The sequence below is a fragment of the Cucurbita pepo genome, chromosome 8 (assembly GCF_057944985.1).
Source record: "Cucurbita pepo subsp. pepo isolate OVF chromosome 8, ASM5794498v1, whole genome shotgun sequence".
NCBI classification, from domain to species: domain Eukaryota; kingdom Viridiplantae; phylum Streptophyta; class Magnoliopsida; order Cucurbitales; family Cucurbitaceae; genus Cucurbita; species Cucurbita pepo.
In genome coordinates, this window is record NC_141805.1 from 12,628,217 (window position 1) to 12,656,097 (window position 27,881).

At 36.0% G+C, this 27,881-nt stretch overlaps 4 protein-coding genes across 10 annotated transcripts; 1 reads left to right on the plus strand and 3 right to left on the minus strand.

Annotated features, from left to right (window-relative positions):
- Positions 1-97: 97 nt before the first annotated feature.
- On the minus strand, positions 98-6,847 carry LOC111800663 (PQ-loop repeat family protein / transmembrane family protein). 5 transcript variants are annotated; one of them, XM_023684464.2, is made up of 14 exons: positions 6,663-6,847; positions 5,830-6,098; positions 4,840-4,882; positions 4,455-4,481; positions 4,262-4,354; positions 3,408-3,583; positions 2,642-2,813; positions 2,436-2,558; positions 2,047-2,166; positions 1,745-1,765; positions 1,551-1,609; positions 1,305-1,395; positions 1,029-1,145; positions 98-404 (listed from the first exon to the last, which is right to left on the minus strand). In XM_023684464.2, the coding sequence occupies exons 2-13, from the start codon at positions 6,063-6,065 to the stop codon at positions 1,053-1,055; spliced, it is 1,254 nt and encodes a 417-aa protein (XP_023540232.2). In that variant the 5' UTR covers positions 6,066-6,098; positions 6,663-6,847; the 3' UTR covers positions 98-404; positions 1,029-1,052. The 5 variants fall into 5 exon arrangements, with proteins under 5 accessions (XP_023540232.2, XP_023540231.2, XP_023540230.2 ...); XM_023684463.2 differs by lacking the exon at positions 6,663-6,847 and adding an exon at positions 6,378-6,656; XM_023684462.2 differs by lacking the exon at positions 6,663-6,847 and adding an exon at positions 6,372-6,656.
- A 1,124-nt stretch (positions 6,848-7,971) lies between these two features.
- On the minus strand, positions 7,972-10,827 carry LOC111801200 (PLAC8 family protein). 2 transcript variants are annotated; one of them, XM_023685209.2, is made up of 4 exons: positions 10,609-10,827; positions 9,997-10,224; positions 9,192-9,418; positions 7,972-8,432 (listed from the first exon to the last, which is right to left on the minus strand). In XM_023685209.2, exons 2-4 carry the CDS (start codon positions 10,169-10,171, stop codon positions 8,262-8,264), a joined length of 573 nt encoding a protein of 190 aa, XP_023540977.2. In that variant the 5' UTR covers positions 10,172-10,224; positions 10,609-10,827; the 3' UTR covers positions 7,972-8,261. The 2 variants fall into 2 exon arrangements, with proteins under 2 accessions (XP_023540977.2, XP_023540976.2); XM_023685208.2 differs by having other exon boundaries at positions 9,997-10,827.
- A 776-nt stretch (positions 10,828-11,603) lies between these two features.
- On the minus strand, positions 11,604-14,534 carry LOC111799535 (membrane steroid-binding protein 2). The gene is made up of 2 exons (XM_023682890.2): positions 14,065-14,534; positions 11,604-12,100 (listed from the first exon to the last, which is right to left on the minus strand). The coding sequence occupies exons 1-2, from the start codon at positions 14,403-14,405 to the stop codon at positions 11,821-11,823; spliced, it is 621 nt and encodes a 206-aa protein (XP_023538658.2). The 5' UTR covers positions 14,406-14,534; the 3' UTR covers positions 11,604-11,820.
- Positions 14,535-15,121: 587 nt separating this feature from the next.
- LOC111799960 (uncharacterized) lies at positions 15,122-26,960 on the plus strand. Of its 2 annotated transcripts, XM_023683500.2 has the most exons (9): positions 15,122-15,457; positions 15,769-15,875; positions 16,623-16,870; positions 18,890-19,045; positions 19,117-19,273; positions 20,609-20,748; positions 20,863-20,898; positions 25,491-26,332; positions 26,484-26,960. In XM_023683500.2, exons 2-8 carry the CDS (start codon positions 15,797-15,799, stop codon positions 26,322-26,324), a joined length of 1,650 nt encoding a protein of 549 aa, XP_023539268.1. In that variant the 5' UTR covers positions 15,122-15,457; positions 15,769-15,796; the 3' UTR covers positions 26,325-26,332; positions 26,484-26,960. The 2 variants fall into 2 exon arrangements, with proteins under 2 accessions (XP_023539268.1, XP_023539267.1); XM_023683499.2 differs by having other exon boundaries at positions 25,491-26,960.
- The last annotated feature ends 921 nt before the right edge of the window (positions 26,961-27,881 follow it).

Consider the following 27,881-nt stretch of genomic DNA (forward strand, 5'->3'; position numbering starts at 1 on the left):
CAACCTATTCATATTCATCAAAATATTAGAGTTCATGAACCTTAGTTAAGATAATAGTAAAAAAGTGAAAGTTGGCAACTTCCCAGGAGTAGTTGAGTAGTTCAATCAATCTTGAATATAGAAAATTGGAACCGTCCCAACCATAAACTCCAGTTAAAGTAATGAGCATAGTCCAGATTTGTGATGCTAATTTGGGGGGGAGACATAAACTTGGAGAAATCAAACATCAAATCCTCAAAACTTTAAAAGAAAAAATGAGAAACCAATATGCATCCGTGTGTTTCAAGCTGAGAGCCAGCAAAACTGCCTCTTAATGTGGCCGAGTAAGCTTGCATACGATTGCACGGAGGAGCTATGAAAGTTTATGCATGCATTTCAGCTTCAACGGGGCCGAGACGAATTACCTACAATGTACCAATCAACGACAATTATCCATAATAATTCTAAATCATAGTTCAAAAATGGTTAAGAGAACAGTAAAAGCTACTAAGTCGAACAAGAATATATCTTTCATTTTCAATTCCTGGTCTCAACGATTCGTTGAAGAATACAACCAGTTGGATGCAAAATTTCCACTTCGTTACACATGAAGACACCTTAAATTAATCCGGTTCTTATTTTTATATTTATGTTCCCACTTTTTTTCTACATATTGTTAGTCACAACACCAAACAAGTACAATGTGTTGAACACAACTCTACGTGGAGAACACTCGCACTATTTATTAATACCAATCAAGAAGAGACTACAACACACACGGTAGGAATCACCGCACTCTGTGGGAGTGCTTTGTATTTCTTGGAATGAAAACCTAGGTAGGGTGGAAGGGTATTTATAGTAGAGACTAGACAATCTATTCCTAAAATATTAAGGTATCTTTATTTCTAACCTACCTAAATCATTTTACTAAAATGAATATACAATGGGCTCGTATAATGATTGAGTTTGACCCTATTGGACTAGTGATGATATTTTAACACGATGTACAGAGGTAAACAAAAACGAGGTGAGCAGAAAGAAAGTGAGACCTTAGCAATCACATCATTTCCTTGTCATGGGCGATTCCAAGCTTCATTTGGAAGCGCGAGGCTATTATCTTCAACGCGATGTACCCGGTAGTGAAAATAGATAAATTGTATTAGTATCTGAAGAAGTTAAGGTTTCTAGTTTCTGCAGAGTCAAACCACTGAAGAGTAATAAAAGTAGAGCATTAACAAGGTCCTACATGTTTAAGAAACGCTAAAGGAAAAATCTACAATAGATTATATCTTCAAGCATGTGTCATATATTGATAATGAGGATACAAATGTGTCGAGAAGAACACATCCAAATGCATCTACTAGCCATGGAAGATTTGGTTTGATCTTCCACCAGCTTGTACTGCTCACAAGTATACTATAAAAAAACAAGATAAATAAAACGAAGAAACTATTATGAATTGATTCCAATACCTTCAAAAAGAAGAAAATGGGCAACAAGGAATTACGATTGAAGTTCACGAACTAAATGATTCTTAAAGGAACTTTGAATAAAGAATAGACCATATTCACCTCGCTACATAAGTGGAATTTCCAATTAAAGCAAAAATGAACATTAAAGGACTAAGACCCTGCACAATAATTGAAAAATATTAGTGAATCCAACTACAAATAACAGCATGTAACTCATTAAAAATTGTAAAGGATGAACCAAAGTTACAAACTACAAGTCCACGCTAAGCTAATTTCACAACAATTATCTTTACCTCAACATGTCCTCTTCTTATCTGCAAAAGTTAACAAACAACCAAGAGTCAATTACCTTATAACCACACAGATTCAATTTCTATTATTTGGAATCTCAAAGAAAACCACATGCATGCTAATCAAATCTTACACCAAAAAGGTTGCATATATACAACTTCCTAATTTTCTGGTGGAAACAGAGCCCTGCATCGACTTGGTTTCATGTAAGCCAATTGTCGCTATGGACCAGACTATGTATGAGAATTTTAGCGCAAGTTTTTCTAACAATGGATCAATTCATGCTTGGTAAAGAAGATCTTACATTCAAGCAAATTTGAGGAAGTCGCCCACCCATATATATAACTGCCATTGCCCAACCAAGGTAAGTTCCAATTCCACTGCTTCCTTCACTGCCATTATTTTGCAACAGCTCGCCAGCAACCTGGAATTTCAATAGCACTCAATGATTTATTATGCCTCCACTCAAATATCAAATATTGAAAATCGCCTTCAAGTCAACTTTCAAGCCAAATGATGCAAAAAGGTAAAATATGAAATGCACATCATACATGCAGCTGCCTCACAGTAGAACGATATACAAAAAAGAAACATGAAGACAAGCTTCTGGAGCATGAATTACTAGGTTTCTTAGCAGTTTTTATGCAAACTTCCAATTAACATACATGTAAAACTAAGTTCATGTTGGCCTACCTGTAAAAGCTTTCTACCTACTGGTATGACAAATCCTTTATTCGGATTATCTGAGACACTACGAAATCTGTTTTCTGCAAATTGATGGAGACTGAGTGTGCCAAAGAAAGTCAACATGAAGACCTGGTGATGGAAGTTCAAACTATTATTACCTGTAATTATAAATTACGGACAATTGGTACCAAGAATTATATAATAAACCTTACCACAGACAGCATATTCTTGACATTGGGAGGTGTTGAACATGGTGATGGTGATGATTCATTTCCATCAAGCAGCGGCTCTTGCAAGGGGTTCTGAATATAAGGAGGAGTCATTTTTTGTGTTAAAAAAGACCCTGTTGTGGGAGTATGACTCCTCGATAGAGATCTTGCTGACCTAAGTATTTACAAATAAACGAGAGAACATAATGACCAGGGAAACATACCACATAATGAAGAATAAAAGATATACAAAAGGAGTAAGGCTAGAAATCCCTAGTGAAAGACAAAAGAATTGATAATTGCCCAATGTTTATAGGCAAACCAGCATTGTATGAAGAGATCGTCAATGTCTACCCACTAGCAAGGCAATTTATACAAATTTGAGAAGCAATGCATGAAGTATCAATTTTATTTGAAAACTTAGCACCCCAAGTTCTCTTCTACTTCTTACGGATGAGAACTTAATAAATCAAAGGTAGTTTGACCTTATAAAATCGATATATTAAGTAGATTACAAATTAAATAAAACACTTCTTTGAATTCCAAATTATATTCAAGGGAAGTGATTACGTAGTCCCTTGTTTAGTGGGAATAGAATTAGACTAAGTTATGACATTACATTTCTAAATTGCTAATTTTGAAGGTTACTAAAGTTATAACTTCCAGATTGCAGGCTAAAATTATCTAAACACAAAATTGGATTATTGTGATTTTTATGCGATACAGGTCTAAAGCAGGAAGCTGGACAGTCAAAGGAGAAAATATTTACGTGTAGTATAGCTCTCTTCCCAGGGAACTATTTCGTCGAGGCATAGGAAGAGGAATAGGACTAGTGGAACCATTCTCTCTTCCAAGAGTGTTGAACTTGTTCATGTCATCATCATTGTTGACTTGCTTAACATTAACACCGCCATAGCTTTGTTGGACTTTATCACATGTATCAATCTGTGCATTGGCATCACTATGAATAAGAAACTAAGGCATGTAGTAGATTCACAAATAACAATATGGCAAACATATACAAAAAAGAACCTAAGGCATTCAGTAGATTCACAAATAGCAGTATGGCAAACAAATATAACAAATCTATGCAGAAAGAGCCTCATCTATACTGTACATCTTACCTTGCTTAATAATGTTTTATGATTATTTAGAGCATTAAAGCCCAAATGAGAACCGAAAGAAATGGATTAAAATATCATAACATTTCAGTGTCAATACATGGGCTATGTGATTGAAATACAAAGACAAATTTAAAAAAAAAAAAAAAAAAAAAAAAAAAAAATTGTGTAGATGCTAAAACATCCTAGAGGGAGGTTTAAGCAAGCATATCTTTACCCTTCTTTTGGAAGTTAAGGGTGTGGAGCCACACTTTCTATTTGAGATGATTCGGACCATTTGAGGTGACAGAAACTAGCGTTCTCGAAAGAAACTACAGTTTTAATTGAAAAGGAAAAATACACCAGCATTAACTGGAAATTATTTCCAGCCCATATATATGTGGGTAAGTGAATATGTATATGTAGTATAATAGCATGTATGTATCTATACATACAAATTTAAGTGTATATGTAGAGTCATAGATAAGCAACAAGTGATAAATAGGAAAAGAGAACGTAAAACCTTGCACTGTCTTCGATGATCTTTCATTCGAGGATATATGTACCCATAGTATATGGTCTGTGTAGTCAGAATCAGTGTCGTGATCGTATACAACTGTACACCAGCATGATAGTGATTTCCACCAATATCAAAAGAAAAAAAATACTTGGACAGAGAGTTTAAAAAAAATTATTTCAAAACCTTAAAACCATACCAATGCCATGTAATATTGAGTTGGAAGCTGCATAAACAACCAGAGAAGGTTAAAAAAAAGCAAACATGTAGGATCTTGACAAGATAAATCTCTCAAAATTTTTATTTAAAGAAAAACATGAAAAAGCCATCATGAATTGATCCTTATTCACAGCTTCAGATAGATAGTAAAACTTGTATAAGCTCAAGTGACACGATTTCATTGAGTTATGCAAACATGCAAAGCGATATGACTATGACTTGATAACCATGAGAAATGTCGTTATTTGGATGGGGCTTTATTTGCTTAGATAAACAATTACAGATATAATCATTGTGGATTTATCTTGTTGGAATATGCAAATGAAAAGAAAGGCATTAAATTGTTTAGATTTTAGAGCACTTACTGTTGCTGGTTCGAGTATGCAGCCAAAGACATTGAAAAGATCTCTGCAAAAAAAAATTGCAAATAATCTAAAATTCCACTGGAAAATAGTTACGAATGAACTATTATTGTAAAGATGACTGAACTCTTTCCTGTATCTTGGCAGCTTTGAATGTAAAAATAAATGAGACGTGTAGATATGTAATACTCAATCAATCCAAGAGAAAACTATTTAAAGCACATATCATGGTGATTGACCATTTACTGGCTTATATTTATGAATCCATACCTCAAAGATCTTGCTAATATTTGTACCACAATCGAAGCAATAAAATAAAAATTAAAAAAAAAAACGTACGGATGCGTTCGCATGACTAAATAATGTGAATAAATAAACTATAGAAAGAGTTCTACCAAATTCTTAACCATAACCCTGCAGGGAGATAAAATATCGATTAGCAAGGTCAAAGAACTCTTTCTATACCCCACCACTCCTTTCTGGGTGCAGAGCAGAAGAGGATTCTATTGGCTTAAGGGTGGTTAGGGTGCCATGAACATGAGCCAAAGTCCAAAGTTTTGGGTTCAAACTCCAAATTAGAAAATTTAATAACTTACACACTCCTTGTCTCCTGAAGTTGGCCTAGAGTGTGCAAAGCCTCCCCAAAACTAGTAGAGATGGGCCAGAAGCATAATACAAGGAGCAGAGTCCATGACACTCCAGTAATCAAAAAGAAGAAAGAAGTGTAACAAATGATTTTCAACACCATCAAAGGTAGCAAGAATAACAAAATACAGTGTTATAAATCGTTAGAGTACAACAAATATAACTAGTAGTTGGTAACGCCAACCACGCCAAAATCAAACAAGATTTCACTGAAAAATGCCCTAAGATAACTTTTGTTATTCAAACTGGAAGTCCTCAGAAATACTATCAATTCATTTGAATAAAGTTAGATTTCTAAAATGTTAAAATCCCAAAGAAAGCAAGCCAAGGACAAAAAAAGGGAAATACCCCAGTATCCATGTTAGCAAGAAAGCCAAAGACAGGCCCTCGGAAGATTTTTCCCTGCAATTTGTAATGATTTGGGGTATCTCCGCTATACCCCAACTAATAACACTAATCAATCCCAGAGTGAGAGAAACTCCATCTTTCGTACTGCAGAAGCAGTACTTCATATTCTTCTTTACCCATTCCGAACAGTGCTGGTTGTTGGGGCAAATGGGATTTGAGCTTTGAAATGGCCCCATTTGCTTCCAACCAGTATGACTTCAATCTTCAATCTGAGTAGAACAGAGTTAGCGAGAGAGTGAGAGAATATAATCGTTACAATAACTGGAGGAGGAAAAATGAAGAAATACACAGAGAAACTCGGTTTTTTTTTATTTTATTTATATATATCATTCTAAATATTCACAAGCGGTGATTTGCTAAGAGATTTCTGAGTTTTTATTGCTAAGATTTCCCCACTCGTTTCCCTGTCTACTTCATATAAAAAGAAATCCAAAACAGAAAATCATCCAAAGAAACAGAGTGGCGCCAAAAATATGAACTACCGCAACTTTTCTAAGATTAAAACCTTCCCCGCCTTCATGCGATGAGATCAGAAAAACGGGCAAAGATGAACGAAAACAAAAAGCAGATGGAAACACATTCAAACACACACATATATATATAATCCTGAACTCATTCAACGTCTTCAGACTCCAAACGAAACAAAAGATATACGCCAAAGTAAACTAAAATCGTGGCAAAACATGGTTCTTTCCCTTTCTTCAATGCCAAGAAGAAAGAAAGAAAAAAGAAAAAGACATCGAAACAGGACGATGAAAAAGAAAAGCGCTAACCGAGGAAGAAAGATGAGGAGTAGAAAGCGAACGAACTCAGGAGTTCAAAATAAACACAGATACTTGATTTCCCGTGGAGCTTCTCGTGACGAAAACTTCCTAATCAATACTATTATTAGACGAATCCCAAAAAAGTCACTCTCTCTCCAAAATGCAAAGCTCTGCAATGACAAGTGGTTGGTGCGTTCATCCGACATTTCATATATCACATATATATATATACACACACAAACACACAATGTTGGGCATGCCCGTTCGTGACAGAGACAATACGGAGAAATTTGATTTCACAGTAAAGGCTCCTAAATATGGCGCCATTGGAACACTTGTCTCGATTCATATTTATTGTATTATAAGGATCTTTTGATCTATTTAAAATAATATTTAAATAAAGTTGTTTTAAAAAATGTACAACTTCAGTTCATAAAATATTAAATAATTATGTGAAAATATTGTAGGCATAGAATACAAGAAATGACACAAAGGAGATGAAATTGGAACTCCCAACTATTGCTTATTCTCTTTATGTTCCGTCTTTGAACACATGTGACCTATGTCATTGAAGGACCAGCCTCATAAAATATATTGTGATGGGTAGATGTTATATATGAATATACTCTGAATAATGGATCAATATCGTCGCTATTAAAATAGAATATCTACAACGCGCTTGAATAATAAAGCATGTCATTGAATTATAAAAGAGTTATGGAAGGAAGGTCTTAAACATGTATCTAGAAGAAAAGAAATGTATACATTTATTGGAGATATTTTTTTTTAATATGGAAGATTATTAAAAAAATTAAAAAAAAGATGTATATTTAGGAAACTACATAGAATGGTATGTGTATATGGCTATATTATATGAATTCCGAAGTAAAACACATGCGTACCTACTACTAGACATTTCCATTTGTATTAAAGTTTAAAATTTAAATCAGTTTAGAATTATTATAAAAAAGTTGTCGATGAAAACTTGAACAACTTTCAGCAATAAAAACACATGTTAACAACGTGTGTGCAGGAGAAAAAGACAACAGACCCACCTTGGCAAAGAACTAGATCTAATTTCTATATACTTTTGAAATAATATAAATACTAACAATGATCATATATGCATTTTAAATATATATATATATATATATATATATATTGAATCTACTATTGGCGAAAGCAACAGATTTACAATCCACAAGCAACAAATTCTACCTTAACGGTACATTAAAGAAAACTTGAAAATAGGAATTACTTTGCTTTAGGTTTTAGCCCTCTTTCGTAATAATACATCAACTATAATAAATTATGAATCTTAAAGACCAACATCAAACAAACAGTATATTTAATATCAATTTACCAATCATTATAACTCATGTTTAAAACATAATTTTATCAATCACTAGTAGGACTGAATTTCTAATAATACTACAATGTTAAATAGACGAAAGAAGGGGGGGAAATCTCATAATAAAAAAAGAGGGAAAGAAGAAACTCTGAACAATCCAGTAAGAACAAAAGAGGGAAAGAAAGAACTCTCGGTGCTAAGCGAGCAAATCTATAACAAGTTACCGGTATTTCTCGGTAGCTCCAGCAATTAAGGAACTATTTTTCTGGGTTAGAATCCATTGTTTGAGTTGTTGGCGGGGTGACAACAGCCAGACTCAAATCATGGGGACCGGATCCTCTAGCTCTTTCACGAATCTCTCGGTATTCTTGACAGATTGCGCAGAAATGGCAGAAAAAGTGGGTCACAAAGTCTCCACAAGGTGCTTCCTGCATCACATTTCAGAGATTATTAGGTGTGGCTCATGGAAGCATAGCAATCCGCAACAACTCATTGACTAGAGAACTTGTAGTGAGCTGGGCTATATTATAGGGAGGATAAAGGCATTAGATGTAACAATCCAAATCCAAACCCACCCATAGTAGATATTGTCTTCTTTGAGCTTTCTCTTCAAAGGTTTTCTCTTCAAGGGCTTCCTCTTCAAGGGCTTCCCCTCAATGATTTAAAATGCCTTTGTTAGAGAGAGGTTTTCACACCCTTAAAAGGAATGCTTCTGTAACAACCCAAACCCACCGCGGGCAGATCTTGTCCTTTGGGCTTTCTCTTCAAAGGCTTTTTCTCAAGGTTTTAAACCGCATTTGTTAAAGGGAGGTTTCCACACCCTTACAAGGAATGCTTCATTCCCCTCTCCAACCGATGTGGGATCTCACAATCCACCCCTTGGAGACCCAGCGTCCTCGCTAGCACACTGCTTGGTGTTTGGCTTTGATATCATTTATAACGGCTCTGATCGCTATGTGTCCAAAAAGTCGGGTCGTTACATAGAACTAACTCACCAGTCTTGTGTCGAGACAAATGTAAAGAAAAAAGCCACTTAAAACTTCGAATTCTCTTGGTCATCAGGAGAAAAGATTAATGCATAACATCGTTTATAAATGCTATGTGCCATATATAATCTGTAAATAATTCATGCTTGCAAGACAATGAACAATGAACAATGAAAAAGTAATAAGAGTACGATATAATACCGGCAAATTGTACTTAGCCCGTAGGGCCTTGCGGTAGCCACAAGCATAACATGCAAGAACGCATCCAGGTAGATTCAAGAAAAGTCCATCAGTCAACAAGCAGCAGACTGTATTCGTAAGTGCCCACAAAATGAAATGAGTTGCGCATGACCCAAACATTGTTCGAGAACCCAAAAGTTCAGCATTCTTCCCAAACAGAAAGCATGGACAAAAAAGGCCAATAAAACCTGCGCCAGGAAAAGTTGCAATGAGCTTCCCATTTAACATGCGAGATCATTTTAAATGCAATGCTCTTAGACTTGATAGTAATATTCAACCACCACCAAAAATATAAAAAGAGATTCGTTTAAAATCATCATATTATCTAATTTCTGTTTGGTATCTAACAAACTAAAGGTGCACAAGATCAAGTGTCCGAATCTTTATACACACTTCGATGATTGAAACTAGGGACTCTAATTGATTCTACAACATGAACATGTTAGAGAACTAATCAAAGTTCTTCACGCTCTATGCCCATCATTTAGGGCTGATCAGGTTTCCTATAATAAACCTAATCATAGTGAAAAATTCAGCGCTTCCTTGGATCTTAGAAAACTCAACAAATAAATGGCAGAGCAAGCTTTCACAACAGGATATGATGGGTTCCCTAATCGAAACAGCCATTGGCCTACAATTCAAATATTTATCAATTTGATATAAGAACACATGCAAAGTAATGATACATTTCCTTTCTATACTCAAGATGCACCTTCATAACTTTTCCTTCGCATAAATCAAGGTCAGAAGGCAGAAAGTAGCGTACAGCTCTGCATATCATCGCAGCACGCACATATTCCAGACGACCATTGTGACAATCCATCCTTAAGTTCATTAGGTGTGGAATGGCTGCCCTCATCTCTGGAAATAATCTCCGCTTCTGAATCAGACTGCCCTAGAGGAACATATGCAGGAGGGACATAACTTATTCCGCCATCCATCTAGCTCTGATGCACAACAAAATCCCTCCCAATCTCTTTCAAACGAATCCAACCTGTAAGCTTCATTAAGAATCATCAAAAATGCAATTCATAAAACCTACATTTTACCCTCCCCTCACTTACACATGATTTTTACACTTCGATCTACTAATTCCTTTTGCACACTTCATCTGATCCGATGAATCCTCAATTAAAACCAGGATGTAAACCATATACGGAAAGAAAAATGGAGCTAAAATTATTCAAGGGCTCAACATGAAAAACGAGCATTGGAATGAGAAACGCCCAAAAACGCCACAAAAACTTCATAGTAAGATAACATTAAGTAACATTAAGAAACACCATTAGGTTTTGGAGTTCCTAAATCGAAGATGTTTGTTCGGTATGTGTAAAGAGTAAAAATAGAATAGCAGCGAAGAACCCAAACGAGTATGAACCTGTGGATCAAAGCAGGAGATGGATGTCGTGTTTGATTGTCTTCTTCACCGGGAGGGCACGGCGGGAATGAATCGGAAGGAATGTGGATGCGATCGGGGGAGATCTTGGGATGTTCTTAGGAGCCGGCAACTTCTAATCCTTGTATTCGTAGCTAAATTGAAGCGCGCTGGAGAGAGAAATGGCGGTGGGTTTCGCTTTTTACTCCTTTTTCTATTTCTTTTTAACAAAACGCTTCCCACTCTTTCTAATATATAAAATAATTACTTTGACATTTGTTCTTGAAGTATTGTTAAGTTACAAAATTCCACGTAAAACCAAAAATAAACAAACATCTACGTTTATGTATACATTATAACGTGTATTATATTCTTATTAGTTTAGACGGGTAATTACTCTTCCTCATCTTCGTATTATTATTAATTTAGGCATATAATTACTCTTCCTCATCATTATATGTTTAGATCAGTAAATAGTATATCACTGACCTGCATACGTATTACAATAAATTTAGGTATGTAGTTGCTCCCCTCGTATTTATGATATTCACGTGGTATTATGTTGAGGTAGTGTTTATGATATTCTCGTGGTATTATGTTGAAGTACTAGAGGGTCGGCAACTAACCATCCAGGGTCGACAACTAACCTTCCAGTATGGATGGACATTCAAGACAAAACAAAATACTAAGCTACATGAACTCACTAACTTTTAAAAGGTAATTATAGCCTAACAAATGAGACTATTTTATGTATGTTTCTAAATTCACACGTGCTACTATTTTCATTTTCAAATGAAATTTTAATATGTTTGACACATGATAAAAACATTTAAGAGTAACGAAACTATGAGAATAGTGATAGATTAGAGTCGCATTGGAAAATCTGAAATTGAATCATAATGTCAAAATGGAAAATTTTGTAAAATTTTGTAAGGTAAACTTTCGTTCATTGTTTGTGATGGCAGATGACCAACATTTTTTAAATGTTGTGAGACCTATAAAATAAAATAATATATCACATATCAAACGGTAGGTAAGAATATGTAGTAAAAATTTTCGTGTGAAGTAATATACAAAACCAAAAATCTAGCCAAGATGTAGCAGGATATCTAACTTCAATGTGATCAATCCGATTGAAGGGCAAAGGACAGGCACATTCAAGTCAAGAACTTTCAGTGATCAGCCTGATGAAAGGTGAAAGCAATAAACGCCTTCTTATTGATCTTTGTTGGGTTCTTCTTCTCGATTGGTATCGGTACTTTGGTGTCCATTTTCAGAACGCTCATTCAATGCCTCCTCTGAAACGAGCTCCCCAACCTTCACATACTTTTCCATGAACTTGTATTCCCAATCCTGCAAGATTACAAGCTCTTCTTCATTCAGGCCTTCGAGATTACCATTAATGTCTTCAGGTTTAAAAGACAAGAGAGCCAAGGCTCTGCTAGCATCCTTTCCGACGAACATGGAGTAAGGCGAACCAGGACCATAAAACGTCCTGAAAAGCCAACCAAAAACACAGTGTTATCCTACGCAATTACACATCTTTCAATTTAGTCTTTGAACTCTTAAGAAGTTTCAATTTTGTCCAGAATTAGGTTTGTCAAGTCCCTATCCTTAAGAACAGTTGATGAAATGCAAACATAACACTTGATTCATAGAACTTTAGGTGGGTGCAATATGATAGTCAATTGGATGGGTCCAGTGGTCGTGTAAAAATTATGGCTGAAGTGCAATACAATTGTAATTGTAATAGCTCAACGAGGTAAGACATGTACGTAATGAATTCTATTTTCAGAATTTATAAATTGACACAAGCCAAAAGTTCTAATTTCTCAAGGAACGTATGAACTTTGAGAAATCCAAAGTTCTGTGCTTGTCCTACAATATCAGTAGTAGTTTGGAAGAGAACTTAATAGTTTCTATACTGCCAATGTCTTAATTCCAATAATATTCGTATTTGAAACATGGGCCAAAATAGAACCATCAAACGGCAGCATGTCCCTTCTAGTCTCTATTAACAACTACCTTTCCCTTACATCACTGCGTTTACCCTGTCCCAAAACAAAATCTACAAAGTTACGAAGTCTGTACTTGGTCTGCCTGTTTGCTTATTTCAAGCAACGAATTTACGAATTCCATACCCTATTTTGGTCATTAGACTCAGTTTACATAAACTCAAGCTTAGGAAACTCTTTTTGTATGCTAAATCCTTTATAGTTCATTTATCTGAGTAGTCCTATAACAACCCAAGCTCACCGCTAGCAGATATTGTCCGCTTTCCCTTATGGACTTCCCCTTAAGATTTTAAAACGCATCCACTAGGGATAGGTTTCCTCACCTTATAAGAAATGCTTCGTTTCTCTCTCCAACTGACGTGGGATCTCACAATCCACCCCTTTGGTAGCCCAACATCCTCACTGACACACCGCCCAATGTCTGGCTCTGATACCATTTGTAACAGCCCAAGCCCACGCTAGTAAATATTGTCCTCTTTGAGCTTTTCCTTCTAGGTTTTCCCTCAAGGTTTTAAAACGCGTCCACTAGGAAGAAGTTTCCACACACTTATAAGGAATGTATCGTTCCCCTCTTCAACTTATGTGAGATATCACAAATCCAGCCATGTATTACATAAATATGGAGAGGCTTTCCAACCCTAAAGCTTCCTAAACTCGACCATGAGTTTAATATTCCCCAACAGACTGGTTGACTTACAAAAATTCTGTTATTAGCCGCTTTCACAGAGAGAGGAAAAAAAACTTCCCCTTCCCTTCTGCAACTTCAGTCCCCAGTTCCACACAGCCCAACTGTCATTCTTTTACTCCCGACTGTTAGATGAGCACACACTCCACTATGGTAAGATATTGTTCACTTTGAGTATAAGCTCTCATGGCTTTGCTTTGGGCTTCCCCAGAAGGCCTCACGTCAATGGAGAGAGTATTCTTTGATTATAAACCCATGATTATTCTCTAAATTAGCCGATGTGGGACTTTCATCCAACACCGACCACCCTTTTTCTCACACAAGGAAACCGAATGGAAGGCCTGACAATCCTCTCGCCAACACATTTTGTGAACAAATATTCTCCTTGAAAATCTTGGCCAAAGATCTTAACAGTTTGAGCTGATGAGTGGAACTTTGACGTAAAACAGACAATATGACAATTGACAAGTAGTGGAAATGGGATTACAACGGGAAGCGTGCTCAAGAAATTCTAATGTATATCCTCAATAAATATCACCGGTCGGTCAGTTTTGTTTAAAATTCTGCAATTCTTGAACCCCAGTCATGAGATAAACAGAAGTAGTTCTTCATCTAGAGCGAAGATTAAGAAGAATTTTCATACTCAATGCTTCAACTCGTGAAAGTAGGCAACTATGCAAGTTATGAGCAAATTTCTAAATAGAGACCAAACGGAATTCGCTCCACGAATGATGAAGGAAAAGAAAAAGAAAAAAGTACCTGCCGGAAGATACATCGTAGATTTGACCCTTTATAGCCATAAGAAGTGGCTTATTCGGATCGGAGCCATCGTAAGCCCTCAACTGCTGCTCCGTCAATCGCCCTACTTGGACTGATTGCGAGGCGTCGGCGACCGAATCGTTAACAAACAAATTCGAATTGGCCGAGTTAGACGAAGAAACAGGAACAGTTGGGGGTTTATTGAACTCTTCTGGAGAAACGAACATGGAGGAAACCATTTGAAACACGAAGATCATTGAGGCAAGTATGGTGAAGAAGGCGGTGGGCGATAATCCGGTGTACCAATTGATCTGTTCCATCGCTCTCCAGAAGATCTCCATTTCTTCGCTCTAGCTTTGCGACTGCGATTTTCTCCCCGACGCAATAGATTCCGGTGGACTGGATTTGAAGATAAAAGTCCTAACTTCACCAACCATGAATCCTTTACCTACTCCCTCCATGGTTGACAATTTTTTTTTTCCTTTTAATTTATTTGTTTATAATAATTATTAAAAATCACCCATTTATTAGATATTATCAATTTTGTATCAATTGAGAATACGTATAATTAGCTAATACAATTTATTATATTTTTAATGAAGTAAACACATTTTAAATTTTTATTGCTTTTTATCAATTTTAAATTAAATTTATATGGATTGTCTTTGAAATTACGAATTTGAGGGTAAGACTACCATCCGTTCATATAAGACATGACTTTAGTGCATGAATTTTAATATGTAACAATATAGTTTATATGTTTTTAAATTTGATATGAATTTAATAAAATTTTGATATATGGATTAATAAATTATTAGGATTTAAATCACCCTATAATAAATTAAACTATTATGGGCCAAAATGATTTTTTTCATAATTTTAAATTTTTATTAAATATAATTTTGAATTTTAAAAATTTAATTTATGTCATTTAAAAATTTGATTTAGATGGGTAATTTAACTTAAAAAATTAACATTTTGAAAGGAAAATAAAATAATTTAGAGAATTAGAAAAGAAAAAAAGAAAAGTTTTATTAGAGATTTTTATTTTCCATTCTTGGTCAACATTTTTTCTCGATATTTTGACGAACTCTCTGCAAACCAGTTTTTTCATCTTCCTCCACTTATCACCCTTCTTCTGGACCATCATTTGCTGGTGAATTAGGGAATCCTCTGTCCACTTCGAAAAACCCACAACTTTTCCCACTCCTTCTCGGTTTCAATTTCTTTATTCTCTGTTCATCCTAATCCCTATTGCCAAGGGAACACAAATACCAGGAAAAATCATCGCCAATCAGCAACCTTTTTTCTTCTTTCCTGTAATTCATCTCCCCGAGGTTCTATCGGGAAAGGCTATCGTCAAGAGTGGAGTTCTTGAATCAATATACGCCAGGTATTCGAAATTTCAAATGTTTTTTTTTTCTTTTACTTTTATGGAAATCTAGATCCACCCTTTTCGTTAGCGACGAGGAATTACTGATTGGGTGTGGAACCCTAATGTTGTTTTTCCATAAGTTCTCGAACTGGGCTTCGCGTAAATTGTTTTTCGTGCTGAGAATGATAGTTATGCCTAGTTATATTAGGAAATAATGTTGAAGGTAGCTTTTTTAAAGTTTTGTTCTTGGTTACAATTCGCGTGTTCACTATTTTCAGAGCTTACATAGCTTCGATGAACTGCTAGTTTTTCTTGGAACTTTGCTGCAGGGTAATGTAATAATATTCTCGTCACGGGATGAACAACGAGGGTTTTGAAGCACAGGTGTTGTCTGAGAAGTTATCCAAACTCAACAATTCTCAGCAGAGCATCGAGTGTATGCTTCTCTAATCATTATCTTTTCATTTATTTTTGTGGCCTGAAAATATTGCATTGCCCGTTCTATTACACACCGGCGTTTACAGTTTTTGTTCAGATATTTCTCCCTTTTATATATTGATTTTAATTTTTTTTTTTTTTTTTTGGTGTTTATAGTCATGGATGTCAAAGAAAAAAAAAAAAGAAAAAAAAAAAAGAAGAAGAAGAAGAAAAACAAAGTAATGCCTTTTGTCATTTACTAATTATGTATGTAAAGAACTGGGTATGGTGGCGATTATCTCTTAAAACTTTGAAGTTAGGATCCTTCTCTATATGTATTTTAAATTGTAAAAGAATTAATTGAATTTAATTTTGTGGATAGCCTCATGATTTTGTGGTTGAGATTTCTTCGATCTTGGCATGACTTCATTATTAACCTTGATTACCTATGCTCCTTATGGTTGAACATTTTCATTACTCTTGTCTGGGAACTTTGGATTGAGTAATTATTGCCTTTGTTCTTTTCATTTTTCTGGCAATAAATTCACTAGATTAGAAGACGTTTGGGATGTGTTAGTTCTTGTGTTTAGATTGAGCCCCTTTTGAAGTCTTTTTGTAATTTTTTTGTGTTGGTACATACTGATTAAAGAACGGTTCTTATACTGTTGACTCATGGAAGAATATTTTGTGCTCAAATATATCCTCAACAAATTTCTGATGGTGGGTGCAACTGTAATAAATTTGTTTTTCTTTGATATTGAATTAGCTTTATCAAGATGGTGCATTTCCCACCGGAAAAAGGCCAAGCAGATTGTTGAAACATGGGATAAATTATTCAACTCATCTCAGAAAGAGCAGCGTGTTTCGTTTCTTTATTTGGCAAATGACATTTTGCAAAACAGCAGGCGCAAGGGAAGTGAATTTGTGAACGAATTCTGGAAAGTTCTTCCTGTTTCTCTCAAGAATGTTTATGATCATGGGGATGAAAGTGGAAAGAAGGCGGTAGCCAGACTTGTATGTCCTCTTTATTCTCGTGTATAAATATGATGGCAATAAATGTTCTTATGTTTTTATTTGTGGAAGCATCTTAGTTGACTCTAGAACATGTTGCTCAAATGTAAAACATTTTGCATTTGTGAAAAAAGAAATGAAGAAAAGGTGTAGACGGAAAACAGAAAAAGGGAGGATGGATTCCTTCATTTCGGCCTGACAAATTTGTATCATAAACATTTATATTTAGGCTTCTCAAAGAGTGAACTGCTTTATTAGTCACATTGGTAACAGAACTCTCAATTCTACTTATAGCAGTCTTTTGATTGGTTTCATGAGTACTGAGGGTGGTCAATTGGTGCTAATTCCTAAAGCTTGTATATTAGTTAGGAATAATCTAGTAAATTCCTGATATGTGGGTTAAAACTTGAGTTTGAAGCATAATATGTGGTACTTTTTCTTTCCCCTTTTGTCCCCCCATTCCTAGACGTGAATGTAGGTTTCTTTATAAAATAATTTTTGTTTAAAATAGTTATAAGCATAATTATTTTTTTTTATATAAATAAAGGAATATAGGACCTGTTTGTGAGAGGTAGATAAATCCTTGATTTGATCTTATTGCAAATAAAGCTATTAATGAGAGAAGAAAGGAAACTGAGATCTAAAATTTGTCACCCAAAAAGCTTACTATTTAATGGGTACACCCATATAGATTGATATAAAAGAAAGTGGTGTTTGAGTCTAACTGAAATAAATTCCTTAGTTTGGATGGATTCACGATGGGTTTTATTTCAAGAGAGTTGGGAGTGTGTAGGAGTATGCTTGGAAGGTCTTTTAAGTTTTACAAGCGGGTGTCATCGATGTTTCTACTTATGAGGCCTATGTTTTCCTTGTACTGAAAAGACAAAGGAGTGTAGGGTTAAAGGACTCTTAGGCCAATAGGATTTTTTATAAGTTTAAATGAGATTATTGTTCCAACATTAGCAAATGGATTGAGAAAGGTCTTCCCTAACACGATTTTAGACTCCCAAGGAGCTTTTGTAGCAGCGAGACAATTTGGATCAGGTGTTGATTGTCAGTGAGGCTATTGAGGATCACAATCAAGAGGGTGTCATTCTTAAGATTGATTTTGGTTACGCTTATGTTCATGTGAATTTGAGATTTCTTAGTTAAAGATCTCTAGAAGGAAGGCTTCATGTTTAAATGGAGGTTGTGGATTTGAAGATGTATTAGGATGGCGAATTTCTCTATCCTTATCAATAGTTAACCTGACTGAGGTTCAAGCCCCTACAAATCTTAAGCAAGGTGATCCCCACTCCATTCCTCTTCATTTTGGTCACTGACATCTTGATTTTGTTGGTTTCTCATGAGCAAAATTGGAGTGATCAATGTTTCTAAAATCGTTTAAGACGTAAGGCTTGAGGTGAGGCAATTTATCATTTTTGGAGGCTATCTTGGGTTTGCAGCTTAATAAAGGCAAGTGTCAAATTTTAAGTTTGAATTGTGATCCAATCAAGTTGCGTAGGTGGGTTGCTTTAAATGAGATTATTCCTCCAACATAAGCAAATAGATTGTGAAGGGTCTTCCCTTACACGATTTAAGACTCCCAAGGAGCTTTTGTAGCCGAGAGACAAAATTTGGACCAGGTGTTGATTGTCAATGAGGCTATTGAGCATTACAATCAAGAGGGTGTCATTCTTAAGATTAATTTTGGTTAAGCTTATGTTCATGTTAAATAATTCAATCTGTTTTATTAAAAACCGTGTTATACTTTGATAGTGTATGGATGTTTATACAATTTGTTTTTTGGTTACAGATTACGATTGATTGACATTTTATTCTAAATTATCCTCACGTACATTTTTGTTTTTTATATGTTGCTTTCCGCTATCAACTGTTTGCATGGCTCTGTAATGTTAATTAAAATTGCAATAATAAGATTGACCAGTTCCCGTCTCCCCCTTTCTTATGACAGTATCTCGAGTGTTATTTCGTAAGTTTGGACTCTCACTTGTTTCCCTTCATGGGAGTTTCTTTGTTAAGGTCGATATTTGGGAAGAAAGAAAGGTTTTTGGTTCTCGGGGTCAGAGTCTTAAGGATGAAATGCTTGGTAAAAATCCACCTCCATTACCCAACAGCAATGGAAAGAGTTCAAATCCTATAAAGATAGTGAAGAGGGATGCCCATTCTGTGAGAATTGTAAGACTATTGCAGTTTTCCATTTGATTTCTTGTGTTCAGACCTCTATAATCTTTATTGCTCAACTCTAGAAACTGGCTGTTGGAGGTGTTCCGGAAAAGATTCTTACTGCATTTCAATCTGTACTTGATGAACATTTGAATGAAGATGCTGCTCTCAACAACTGTAGTTCTGCAACTCATCATCTGAACCAAATTGAGGAAGACTTGAATGCTTCCATAGCTCAAGGTATAACCTCATCTACTATAGTCATCTCATGCAATTAGTTTAAGGTGACGCTGACATGTACGCTAAGTTAGCGTACATGACAGCGTGGTTTTGAGTTTCTTTCCTAATTAGTGTTGTTTGTGTGAATTCCAACTCGTGTTACTTTTGGAATAGCTGTCATTTACCTTAAAGAGCTGCAACATTTTTCTGTTGACGGAAACTTCTGAAGCTCTTCTGTCGTTGTTCTTATCTCCCCTACTTATTGTCGCTGTATACTGAGAAGCAATACTCTAATGCTAAATGATAGGTCCGGAAGATAGTAATAGATATGGAGTTTTTTTTAAGAAATAGAACTTTCATCATGAACAATGAAAGAATACAAAAGAGAAAACTGAGACATACATAAAGATAGCCCAAAAACAGGAACCAGCACGAAAGGGACATTAAACCTAGCTAGGGACATAAGATCTAGTGGACAGTTCTGGGACTCTTCGGTAATAGAAGCCGAAGGGACATTAAACCTAGCTAGGGACTAAACCCCATCAATAATCTCTCTAATTCCCTAAATATCTTATTATTCTTCTCAAGCTAAATACCCCTAAAAACAACAAGAAACCAACCCTCCAAATGAACCAACCTTTATCTCGAAAGGGTGTATACAAAAGAATATCGAGAATCATAGACTGGCAATCTCTACAGCAAGCTAGAAACCTGAACTGTTCCCAAAAGCAAACCCAAATTCAGAGGCAAAGTCACTCCAACCTTTTCAATCTCTAAGAATTATAAGGAGGCCATACTTGCAAAATAAAACCTTTACATTTTGTTATATATGGATTTTATGATAAACTAAAAATATCAATACGTTTAATACAATGAACAAGTATCTAATTTGATGGATATATTCAATATTTAGAATTTAATTTGAAATGGTTTACAATTTGACATGACATGACTGTAGAAATACAATTTGATAGAAATACATTTACCAGCTATTCTATCAAACATGTAGTTGAATCTTCATGGAAGGAATGCTAAGATTCAACCTTTGTAGCCATAGTGAGCAAGCTAAGAAAGAATGATTGAAATCTTCAATCTTGGAACATTGGCCAAGTCAAAGGGACATCTTACCATAAAATGCCGAACCCCATTTTTTATTTAATACATATTTTAGTTTTAAATGCCTTAATTTCCTTCTTTTGAAAGTTTGTAGATCAATGGTCATTCTATTCTTTGGTTTATTTTGTCCAGTATATATATAGAATTCTCCTTGCTATATTTTTATGTTTGTGTCGTAAAACCTCTTTCTTCGAGAAGTATTGTAAGAGAGTTTTTCTTTGTACTTTCCTTCCAAACTAGGAACTCAACCAAGATCAGCATTGCTGGACGACCTTCAAGAGCAGGAAAATGTGGTTCAACAATGTATTGGGCAACTTGAAAGTGTTGAGGCAACTAGGTCTTCTTTGGTTTCCTTACTTGTAGAAGCGCTTCAGGACCAAGTAATTTATCTTCCTCTTTTTTATTTCCTCAAATAATTTCTCAAGATTCCAAGCCTCCTCTATATAGTTGACATACTTTCATTGTAAGTTGATTTCCTTGTGGAAAAATTACAGGAATCAAAGCTGGAACTAGTTCGCAATCAGTTGCAGGTAAGTCAAAGTGCTTCTTATATTTTCTTTTCTGAAATCTGTAGTAAGAGTTTATGTTTTGGGATCTCTTGTTGGCTTAAAGTAGTTTTGAAGGTCGGTCTGACATGTGATGTATTGTATACCTTGAAACCTCAGAATTTGGTAAGATATTTGGATATGTCAAAACATGAACTTCAGTATACCTTGAAACATTTAGATCAGAGTGCCAGACCTTTATATTTCTTGCACATTTAAGCATGGTGGAGGTGGACAGACACCTTGAACAAGTGAACACGATAAAACTTTGACCGTGACTATTACATTTTTCGAGAAAAATAAGACTGAATGATGTTGTTTGAAGTGTATAATTTTGTGGGGGATTGATTTTGACGTTGTTTTAAGTTTGATATATTTGATTGCTTAGAACGAAGTTTTTTTGCCTTTATACATCATTAAGATGACACTAGTGGTTGACTAATATTGTTATTCTTTATACATCTTATTATATTCTCTTAATGAGAAACCAAACATTCCATTGAAGAAATGAAAAGAGACTAATGTTCAAAAGATACAAACTCCTAAGAGGGTGGGGAATTGAAAAAAACAGCATCAAGGAAAAAAAAAAACAAAAGCTTCCCTATTCAAACATGTCTTGCAAAGGAAAAACCCAAACAAAAACTCACTTTGTTGTACGATAAAGGTGTAGAATAAGCTCTTTTTGTGTAAATCTTCAAAGAAAGGGTGGTTAAGATCACAGAACCGCATTATAGGAAAAAGTTCATGTTGTTAGTTGAAGAAATCGTTTTTGTCTGAATAATAGACTCCATTGGAGACTTGCTTCTTGTTCTCAACTCCCAAAATTCTTCCGGAAAAACAATTGTAACAATGGCTTCATTTGGATTCAGAAAATTGTAAACAAAAGAGAGATATTAAGAAACCACGAAAGTAGTTAACTCGAGGGGAAAATTCAATCTGTGGTGCCAGCGGGAGAAGAATACAGTGGATGGAAGACCTTTTAACAAATGATAATAGATTTTCTCAACAGAAAGAAAACGGAGCAACAAAGGGAAATAAACGTAAGTGTAGAAAGGAGAAATATTTTGCAGAAGCTGTAAAATCGCCCTCAGAAAGGTCGGGGAGGGAGAAAAAGACAAAGAAGGAGGATTTAAAGGTGATCGAAAGGAAAGGAAGACTTGAAGACCACCTTATCATCATTCATTTTTCAGACATTTTTCAGACGGATAAAGCCATCCTGAAATGCCATTATGAGGATTTAGAAGGTCGTTTGTGCCTAATGGATGAGCTTTGGACCGTTTGTTTTGAAGCTAGAGAGATGGGATGTTTGTAAACATAGTAGAGTTAAGTTAGTATCCCATAATGGTGGTTGGGTGAGAATTGATAACATTCCTCTTCAATTTCCATTGAACCTGAAGATATTCAGAGCAATTTGTGGCTGTCATGGTGGCTTGGAAGGTTATGAAGTAACTCCTTGCTCATGGATTGCTTTGATGTGGGCATTAAGATCAAGGATAAGTATTGGGGGTTTATACTAGTCAAATATTAGCCTCATCGACAGTGTGGGGACATACCAGGAGGAGAATATGCTTGTGGATAGGGTCGCCGACCTTCATGGAAGTTTCTCGCCAACCACTGCTCACGTTTTTCATGGAGGACCAAAGGATCCTAATTTTAGTCTGATGGATGAATGAAGGATCGAAGGTACAATTACCCATGCGTTAATGTTCAAAATGCTCTCGCCATAAAGATATCAGATACGGCCCACAATTCCAATTCATAATTATCCTGCCAAATGGGGGATGTGGTAATGGATACAATGGACCACAAGAAAAGGGTAAAGAGGATGAAACCCAACAAGGAAAAGGAAAAGAGATTCCAAAGGATGTCTCAACAGAAGACATGTATGGCCCATCTAAATCACGAAGAAAAGAACGTGAGTCACATTTGGCGAGAAGCCCAAGTTAAAGCGTTTTGAAATAGGATATATCCAATCCACGAGTACTCACAAAGACCCCTCCCAATGGGAAGAAGCTCCAAACGAAGAGCAAGAGAGAGACCTAGGTTCCGAAATTTCTTTATGAAGTCCTAGCATTAGAACAATGAACAAAATTTTTGGAATTCAAGAGAGCGTGATGGAAGATATTCGTTCTGGAGGATTTCAAAGTTATTTCCAAACGGATGAATCCTTAGATATTATGGCCATGACAATTGAAGGTGCTAGTTCAATGGAAGAGAGGAAGGACGAGAACACCATGTTGACCATGGCAATGATCTCCCCGAAATCGATGGCAATTAAAAAAAAAAAAAAGAGTAGGAATTTCAATATTCAGAGGGCTTCACAATTAGCAAAGAGGTAGTGCAAACTTTGGAAAAGAATAGCTATGTATCAAACCATTAATAAGGAATTCGGCGAAAAAAGGTAGTGTTGCTCAAAAGAAAATAGCAGAAGAGGTGACAAGTCTTCTTAGAACATGGAAAATGAAAGGGATGAGGAGGAGACGAAGATAAAGGTGTGGACACAGAAGTAGTTGTTGAAAGTGATATCAGGGCTCCTTAGGCATCTCACTAAAAATAATTTCGTGGAATGTGAGTGTGTCCCATATCTAGCATCAATAACCTGTCTTCATAAAGCATCCTCTTCATGATAATACGTCCGAATTCACTTGGCTAATAAAGCTATATTATTTTCGGCCAATCATTGTAAACCGAGGCCTCCATGGGAGGTAGATCTAGTGGCTTTTTCCCATCTGGCTAAGTGTGATCTGGATTGAGAGGAGCTCCCTTTTCAAAGGAAATGGCCCCCGATTGATTCTACCATAGAGGCCAACGATAGACAATAACTCCCCCCCGAACAAAGCTTACAACTTTCATTGTCTCTATATGGACTTTCAATATTCAATGGAACCTTCCATGGGATCTTGAAGAGAGACAAAAAGTATGTGGGAAGATTCAAGAGCGTTGCTTACAAAAGAACAAGGCGACGCCCTTTGGATAAGTGTGTAATTCCATGAGTGGATCCTTTTTTCAACTTCTCTCAACAATCGGGATACAAAATGAAGAAGTTCTAGGTTTATCTCCCAATGGAAGGCAGATAGACATTTGACCAATATCCTTGTCCGCAATCAAATTTCTCGGCTATTAATTCGTCCTCCTCAAATTCTGTATTGACCCAAAAATCTCCGATCTCTTATGATTTGTAATCAATCCACATGCCTTTTCAAAAGAGTCAACAAGGCCAAAAAGGCTGTCAAGAGCCAAGATACATGTGGATGAGGAAAGAATGATTTCATCGGAAAAAAAGATGATGTATCTGAAGGAAAGCTCTTCCTATCTCTAAGCTTTATGGAGCTTGCTTCTATCATCATTCTACTAGAACAATCCATGACCGCGATTTCCTTTCCACCTCCAAACAAACGCTTGAAGAAGTAAGAAAAAGGGACATGTAGCATAAAGGCAAGTTAGAGGGAACTAAATTACAAAGTGTTGGCCTACCATCTCCCGAAAGTTTGAAGCATTTCCATGTATCCAACTTCTTCAAAATTCTTTCCTTAACGGGATGCCATAAGGATGCATTTTTGGGATGACCTCCATGGGGAGACCAAGATATAAAAGAAGGCAAATATTCTATCTTGCAATGAAGCCTTGAAGTAACTTGATTCAACTTGACATTGTCAATATTTATCCCACTAATTGACGACTTCTTCCTATTGATTCTGAGACCAGAAAATCTCTCATATACTTCCTCTGTTTTGATTAAAATGTCCAGCATGTATCATCATATTTGCAAACTAACAATAGCATCCTAACAGTTAAAAGCTTTCTCAATGACCAGCTTCAAACTTCTACCTTTCTGTTTTTTGCCCAAAAAAAAAGCTATGGGTTGCTTCATATCCACTAGCTGTCATATTCACAACTTATTTACTCTACCATGTGGTATGAACGAGTTTGAATACCAATATTACAGTTCAAACTACTAGGAGTTCAATTATTTGAGAATTTTTACTTCTTGTTTCTCTTCTCACAATAACCACTGAACCATTTTATATCAATTTTCTCAGTCATTGCTAAGCTATTTTAGGCTGTAGAAACTGAATTGTGCTGTAAATTTTATTTACCGTGAACCTTCATCAAGAATTTGGTCTGGGTCATGTCTAATGCAATTTTTAGATCGTATTTTGATTATCAAATTTTCTCCTCAACTAGAAAATGCATTAATAGATTAAACTTCAGTTGGTCCCTTTTGGATGTGAATTGATAAGGTGGTTCTTTTTCAAGGTGTTATGAGAAGTTGGCTCAAATATTGTGGATAAAGATATAACATTTGTACTTTTATAAATTGGAACGGACTTCTTTGAGAGTGAGAGAGCAGTAAGTTTGTGTACACTGTTCATTTTCCCAAGTTTATGTACTAGCGACAGAGCACTTGGTTATGTACTATCAACTTGTTTATTGTTATCTGCCATTCACATGGACGGACATCTCATATTAGTTGTATCTCATATGTTGGGGAATGCAAAATATTAGTTAGAGGGTTTGGTATTTTCTAATTTCAGTTTGCTTATGTTGCTTGGAAATTATTGCTTATGAATCTGCAGATAGCTCGATCTCAAATTGAGCTAGCAAGTAACGTTCGGAAGAGAATTGCGAGTCCAGTTCCTGGTCCTCTTGCTACGAACATTGATCTACTGACAGAAATGACCCATGTGACTGATGCTAAGTTACCTTCAGCTCAATCAAACACAATCTCTTCTCAGTCCCCTCTTGTCCAGGCTATGGTTTCTTCTGCTGGTCCTAAAAGCAGTGAAGAGGAAAACAAGAGAGCTGCTGCTGCTGCTGTTGCTGCAAAGTTGGCTGCTTCTACATCTTCAGCACAGATGCTTACCTCTGTTCTTTCATCTCTTGTTGCAGAAGAAGCTGCTTCCATGAATGGTGGCCTAAAATCAGCTGGGTTTGCTTCATTATCCATATTCTCTCCTGAAAAACGACAGAAACTTGAGAAGCCAATGCCGATTTCTGATAGTTCAGATGGAATAGGTGCGTCATTCGTTACACCTATGCAACAACAACAATTGACAAATGTGGCACTTGCACAATCAGCAAATATACAACCTGTATCCCAGGCGAACCAGAGTCAAGCTTCATTTGCTCCACCACCTCCGCCAGCTCCACCAGTGAATCAATATGCTCAGTCTGGTGGAATAATGGGGGTATTACCTTATAACTTTGGAGCATATTCTCTACCACCTCCACCTCCTTTACCTCCGCATATTGTGATGGGTTTGAGTAGGCCGACGTCTCAGCCACCTCAGCAACAGCCACAGCAGCCTCAGCAGTCGCAGCCAACTTCAGCAGGATTTTACAGGCCACCAGGTATAGGTTTCTACGGGCAAGGTCAGCAGTCGACACCACCACCTGTCCCTAGGCAGTAAGTTCCCAGGTAGAGTTTACTTGGGGCAAATGTTCAATTAAAGGATTAATAGCTTTAAACAGGTTAAATTAGGCATTCACATTTCTACTTGCCATCTGAGAGTTCATTTCAGAATATGTATTATCATGTAAATTAGTAGAACTTTTTTTTGGTTCTGTAGAAGTTTTAGTATATGTCCATCTCCTGCCAACAAGTTAAAAGGGCATGTTGCAGCTGAGGTTCGTCCAATGCTGATGGAAGAATTAAGTGGCTAGATTTAGGCTTTTCCAATGTAATGCTATCGAAAACTGGAAACCTCGGTGAATTCTCGGCTGCCTCGAAATTTTACTATGGCCAGGTAATCTTTTCTCCCATTAGATTGGAAGTTGGGTAGAGTACCTCCTAGCAGAATTTTAGTTGACAACGTTAGATTTAGCTTTGAAGACACTGTTGCCTCTAAATCTGCATGGATGGATAGAGAGAGTGGCTAAATGGACTTGTTTTGGATAGTCATAACAGGATGATACTGGTCTGTAATATAACTTAGTGAGGCCTTGAGAATTTCTAGTAGATACAGCACTGCCATGGTTCTTGTAATCTGTTGCTCTGTTTTCTGATTCAGTAGAGAATTTTTATTTAAAATAAACTGTTCCTTACTCTTCTTAGCTCATTGCATACTTGATCCCCCTCCATTTTATTTGTGTTCATCATGTCATCAATTTTTTCATGTTAAAAATTGTTGTTGTTTTTCTTACATGTCAAATAGTAGGAGATTCATGTTGACTAGAGTTTTCTAGGTTTCGATTACCACGTTGTGTCAAAATCAATGATAAATTGAGGTTAGTCTAAGCAATTGAAACTATTATACTTGGTCATTGATATGTATTGATGTAACGTAGCAAAGTTTGAAAATCTACTATTGATGATGTATAGTGTGATATTCAAGAAAATAATTAAATCACTTGTATTCAATGGTAATCAATATGATATTTTTTAAATTAATAAACCTAATCATGAACCTCAATGTATGATGACAAGTATGTGAGGTGAATTCAAAGTTAGAAAGTGATTAAAGTATGGTGGTTGAGTTTTAAGGATCTAAATAAGGCGAGATTAAAATTTTTAATTTGAATCACAAATATGGAGTCGAGCCCGCGATTGATGTTGATGAAAATATATAATGAGGCCATAAGCTACTAAGTAATTGTAAATAGGTCGAGTGATAGGAGTCCAAATTCAACCAACTGAGATCATAAGTCACTTTAGCTGATGGTACACAAGCAAAGTAAATAGGTCTATTACCAGCCGGCTCCGAGACAAAAAGACCTAATGGAGTAATCCTTTATCTCGAGTACGTGGACCCACCTCATACACAACAGGTACCTGTGGAAGCCATACCAACCAATTGGAGAAGCAAGATGATCTATGTCAGAGTATGTAGGTTTGGTCAAATAATACCAAAGCTACCAAGTAAGTGTCTCAAATGAGACAAGATTTCGCTCGAGTGATTTATAGCCTTCACCAAGTGATAGAAACTAGGCTTGACTTATATTTCAACACTCTAAAAATACTTGATGTA

What these genes read in the sequence shown, in the direction of transcription:
- LOC111800663 (XM_023684464.2), bottom strand. Translation starts at nt 6,065, where the DNA reads ATGGGGCCATTTCAAAGCTCAAATCCCATTTGCCCCAACAACCAGCAC. An exon ending in TTGCTAACATGGATACTGGG is followed by an intron (nt 4,883 to 5,829) that starts GTATTTCCCTTT and finishes TTTTTTTTGCAG; the next exon opens with AGATCTTTTCAATGTCTTTG. An exon ending in GTGTTCTTCTCGACACATTT is followed by an intron (nt 1,146 to 1,304) that starts GTATCCTCATTA and finishes TAACTTCTTCAG; the next exon opens with ATACTAATACAATTTATCTA.
- LOC111801200 (XM_023685209.2), bottom strand. Translation starts at nt 10,171, where the DNA reads ATGGATGGCGGAATAAGTTATGTCCCTCCTGCATATGTTCCTCTAGGG. An exon ending in CTGCGATGATATGCAGAGCT is followed by an intron (nt 9,419 to 9,996) that starts GTACGCTACTTT and finishes TTCCTGGCGCAG; the next exon opens with GTTTTATTGGCCTTTTTTGT. An exon ending in GGGCTAAGTACAATTTGCCG is followed by an intron (nt 8,433 to 9,191) that starts GTATTATATCGT and finishes AATGTGATGCAG; the next exon opens with GAAGCACCTTGTGGAGACTT.
- LOC111799535 (XM_023682890.2), bottom strand. Translation starts at nt 14,405, where the DNA reads ATGGAGATCTTCTGGAGAGCGATGGAACAGATCAATTGGTACACCGGA. An exon ending in TACGATGTATCTTCCGGCAG is followed by an intron (nt 12,101 to 14,064) that starts GTACTTTTTTCT and finishes TTGGCTTTTCAG; the next exon opens with GACGTTTTATGGTCCTGGTT.
- LOC111799960 (XM_023683499.2), top strand. Translation starts at nt 15,797, where the DNA reads ATGAACAACGAGGGTTTTGAAGCACAGGTGTTGTCTGAGAAGTTATCC. An exon ending in AGAAGGCGGTAGCCAGACTT is followed by an intron (nt 16,871 to 18,889) that starts GTATGTCCTCTT and finishes TTCTTTGTTAAG; the next exon opens with GTCGATATTTGGGAAGAAAG. An exon ending in ATGCCCATTCTGTGAGAATT is followed by an intron (nt 19,046 to 19,116) that starts GTAAGACTATTG and finishes GCTCAACTCTAG; the next exon opens with AAACTGGCTGTTGGAGGTGT.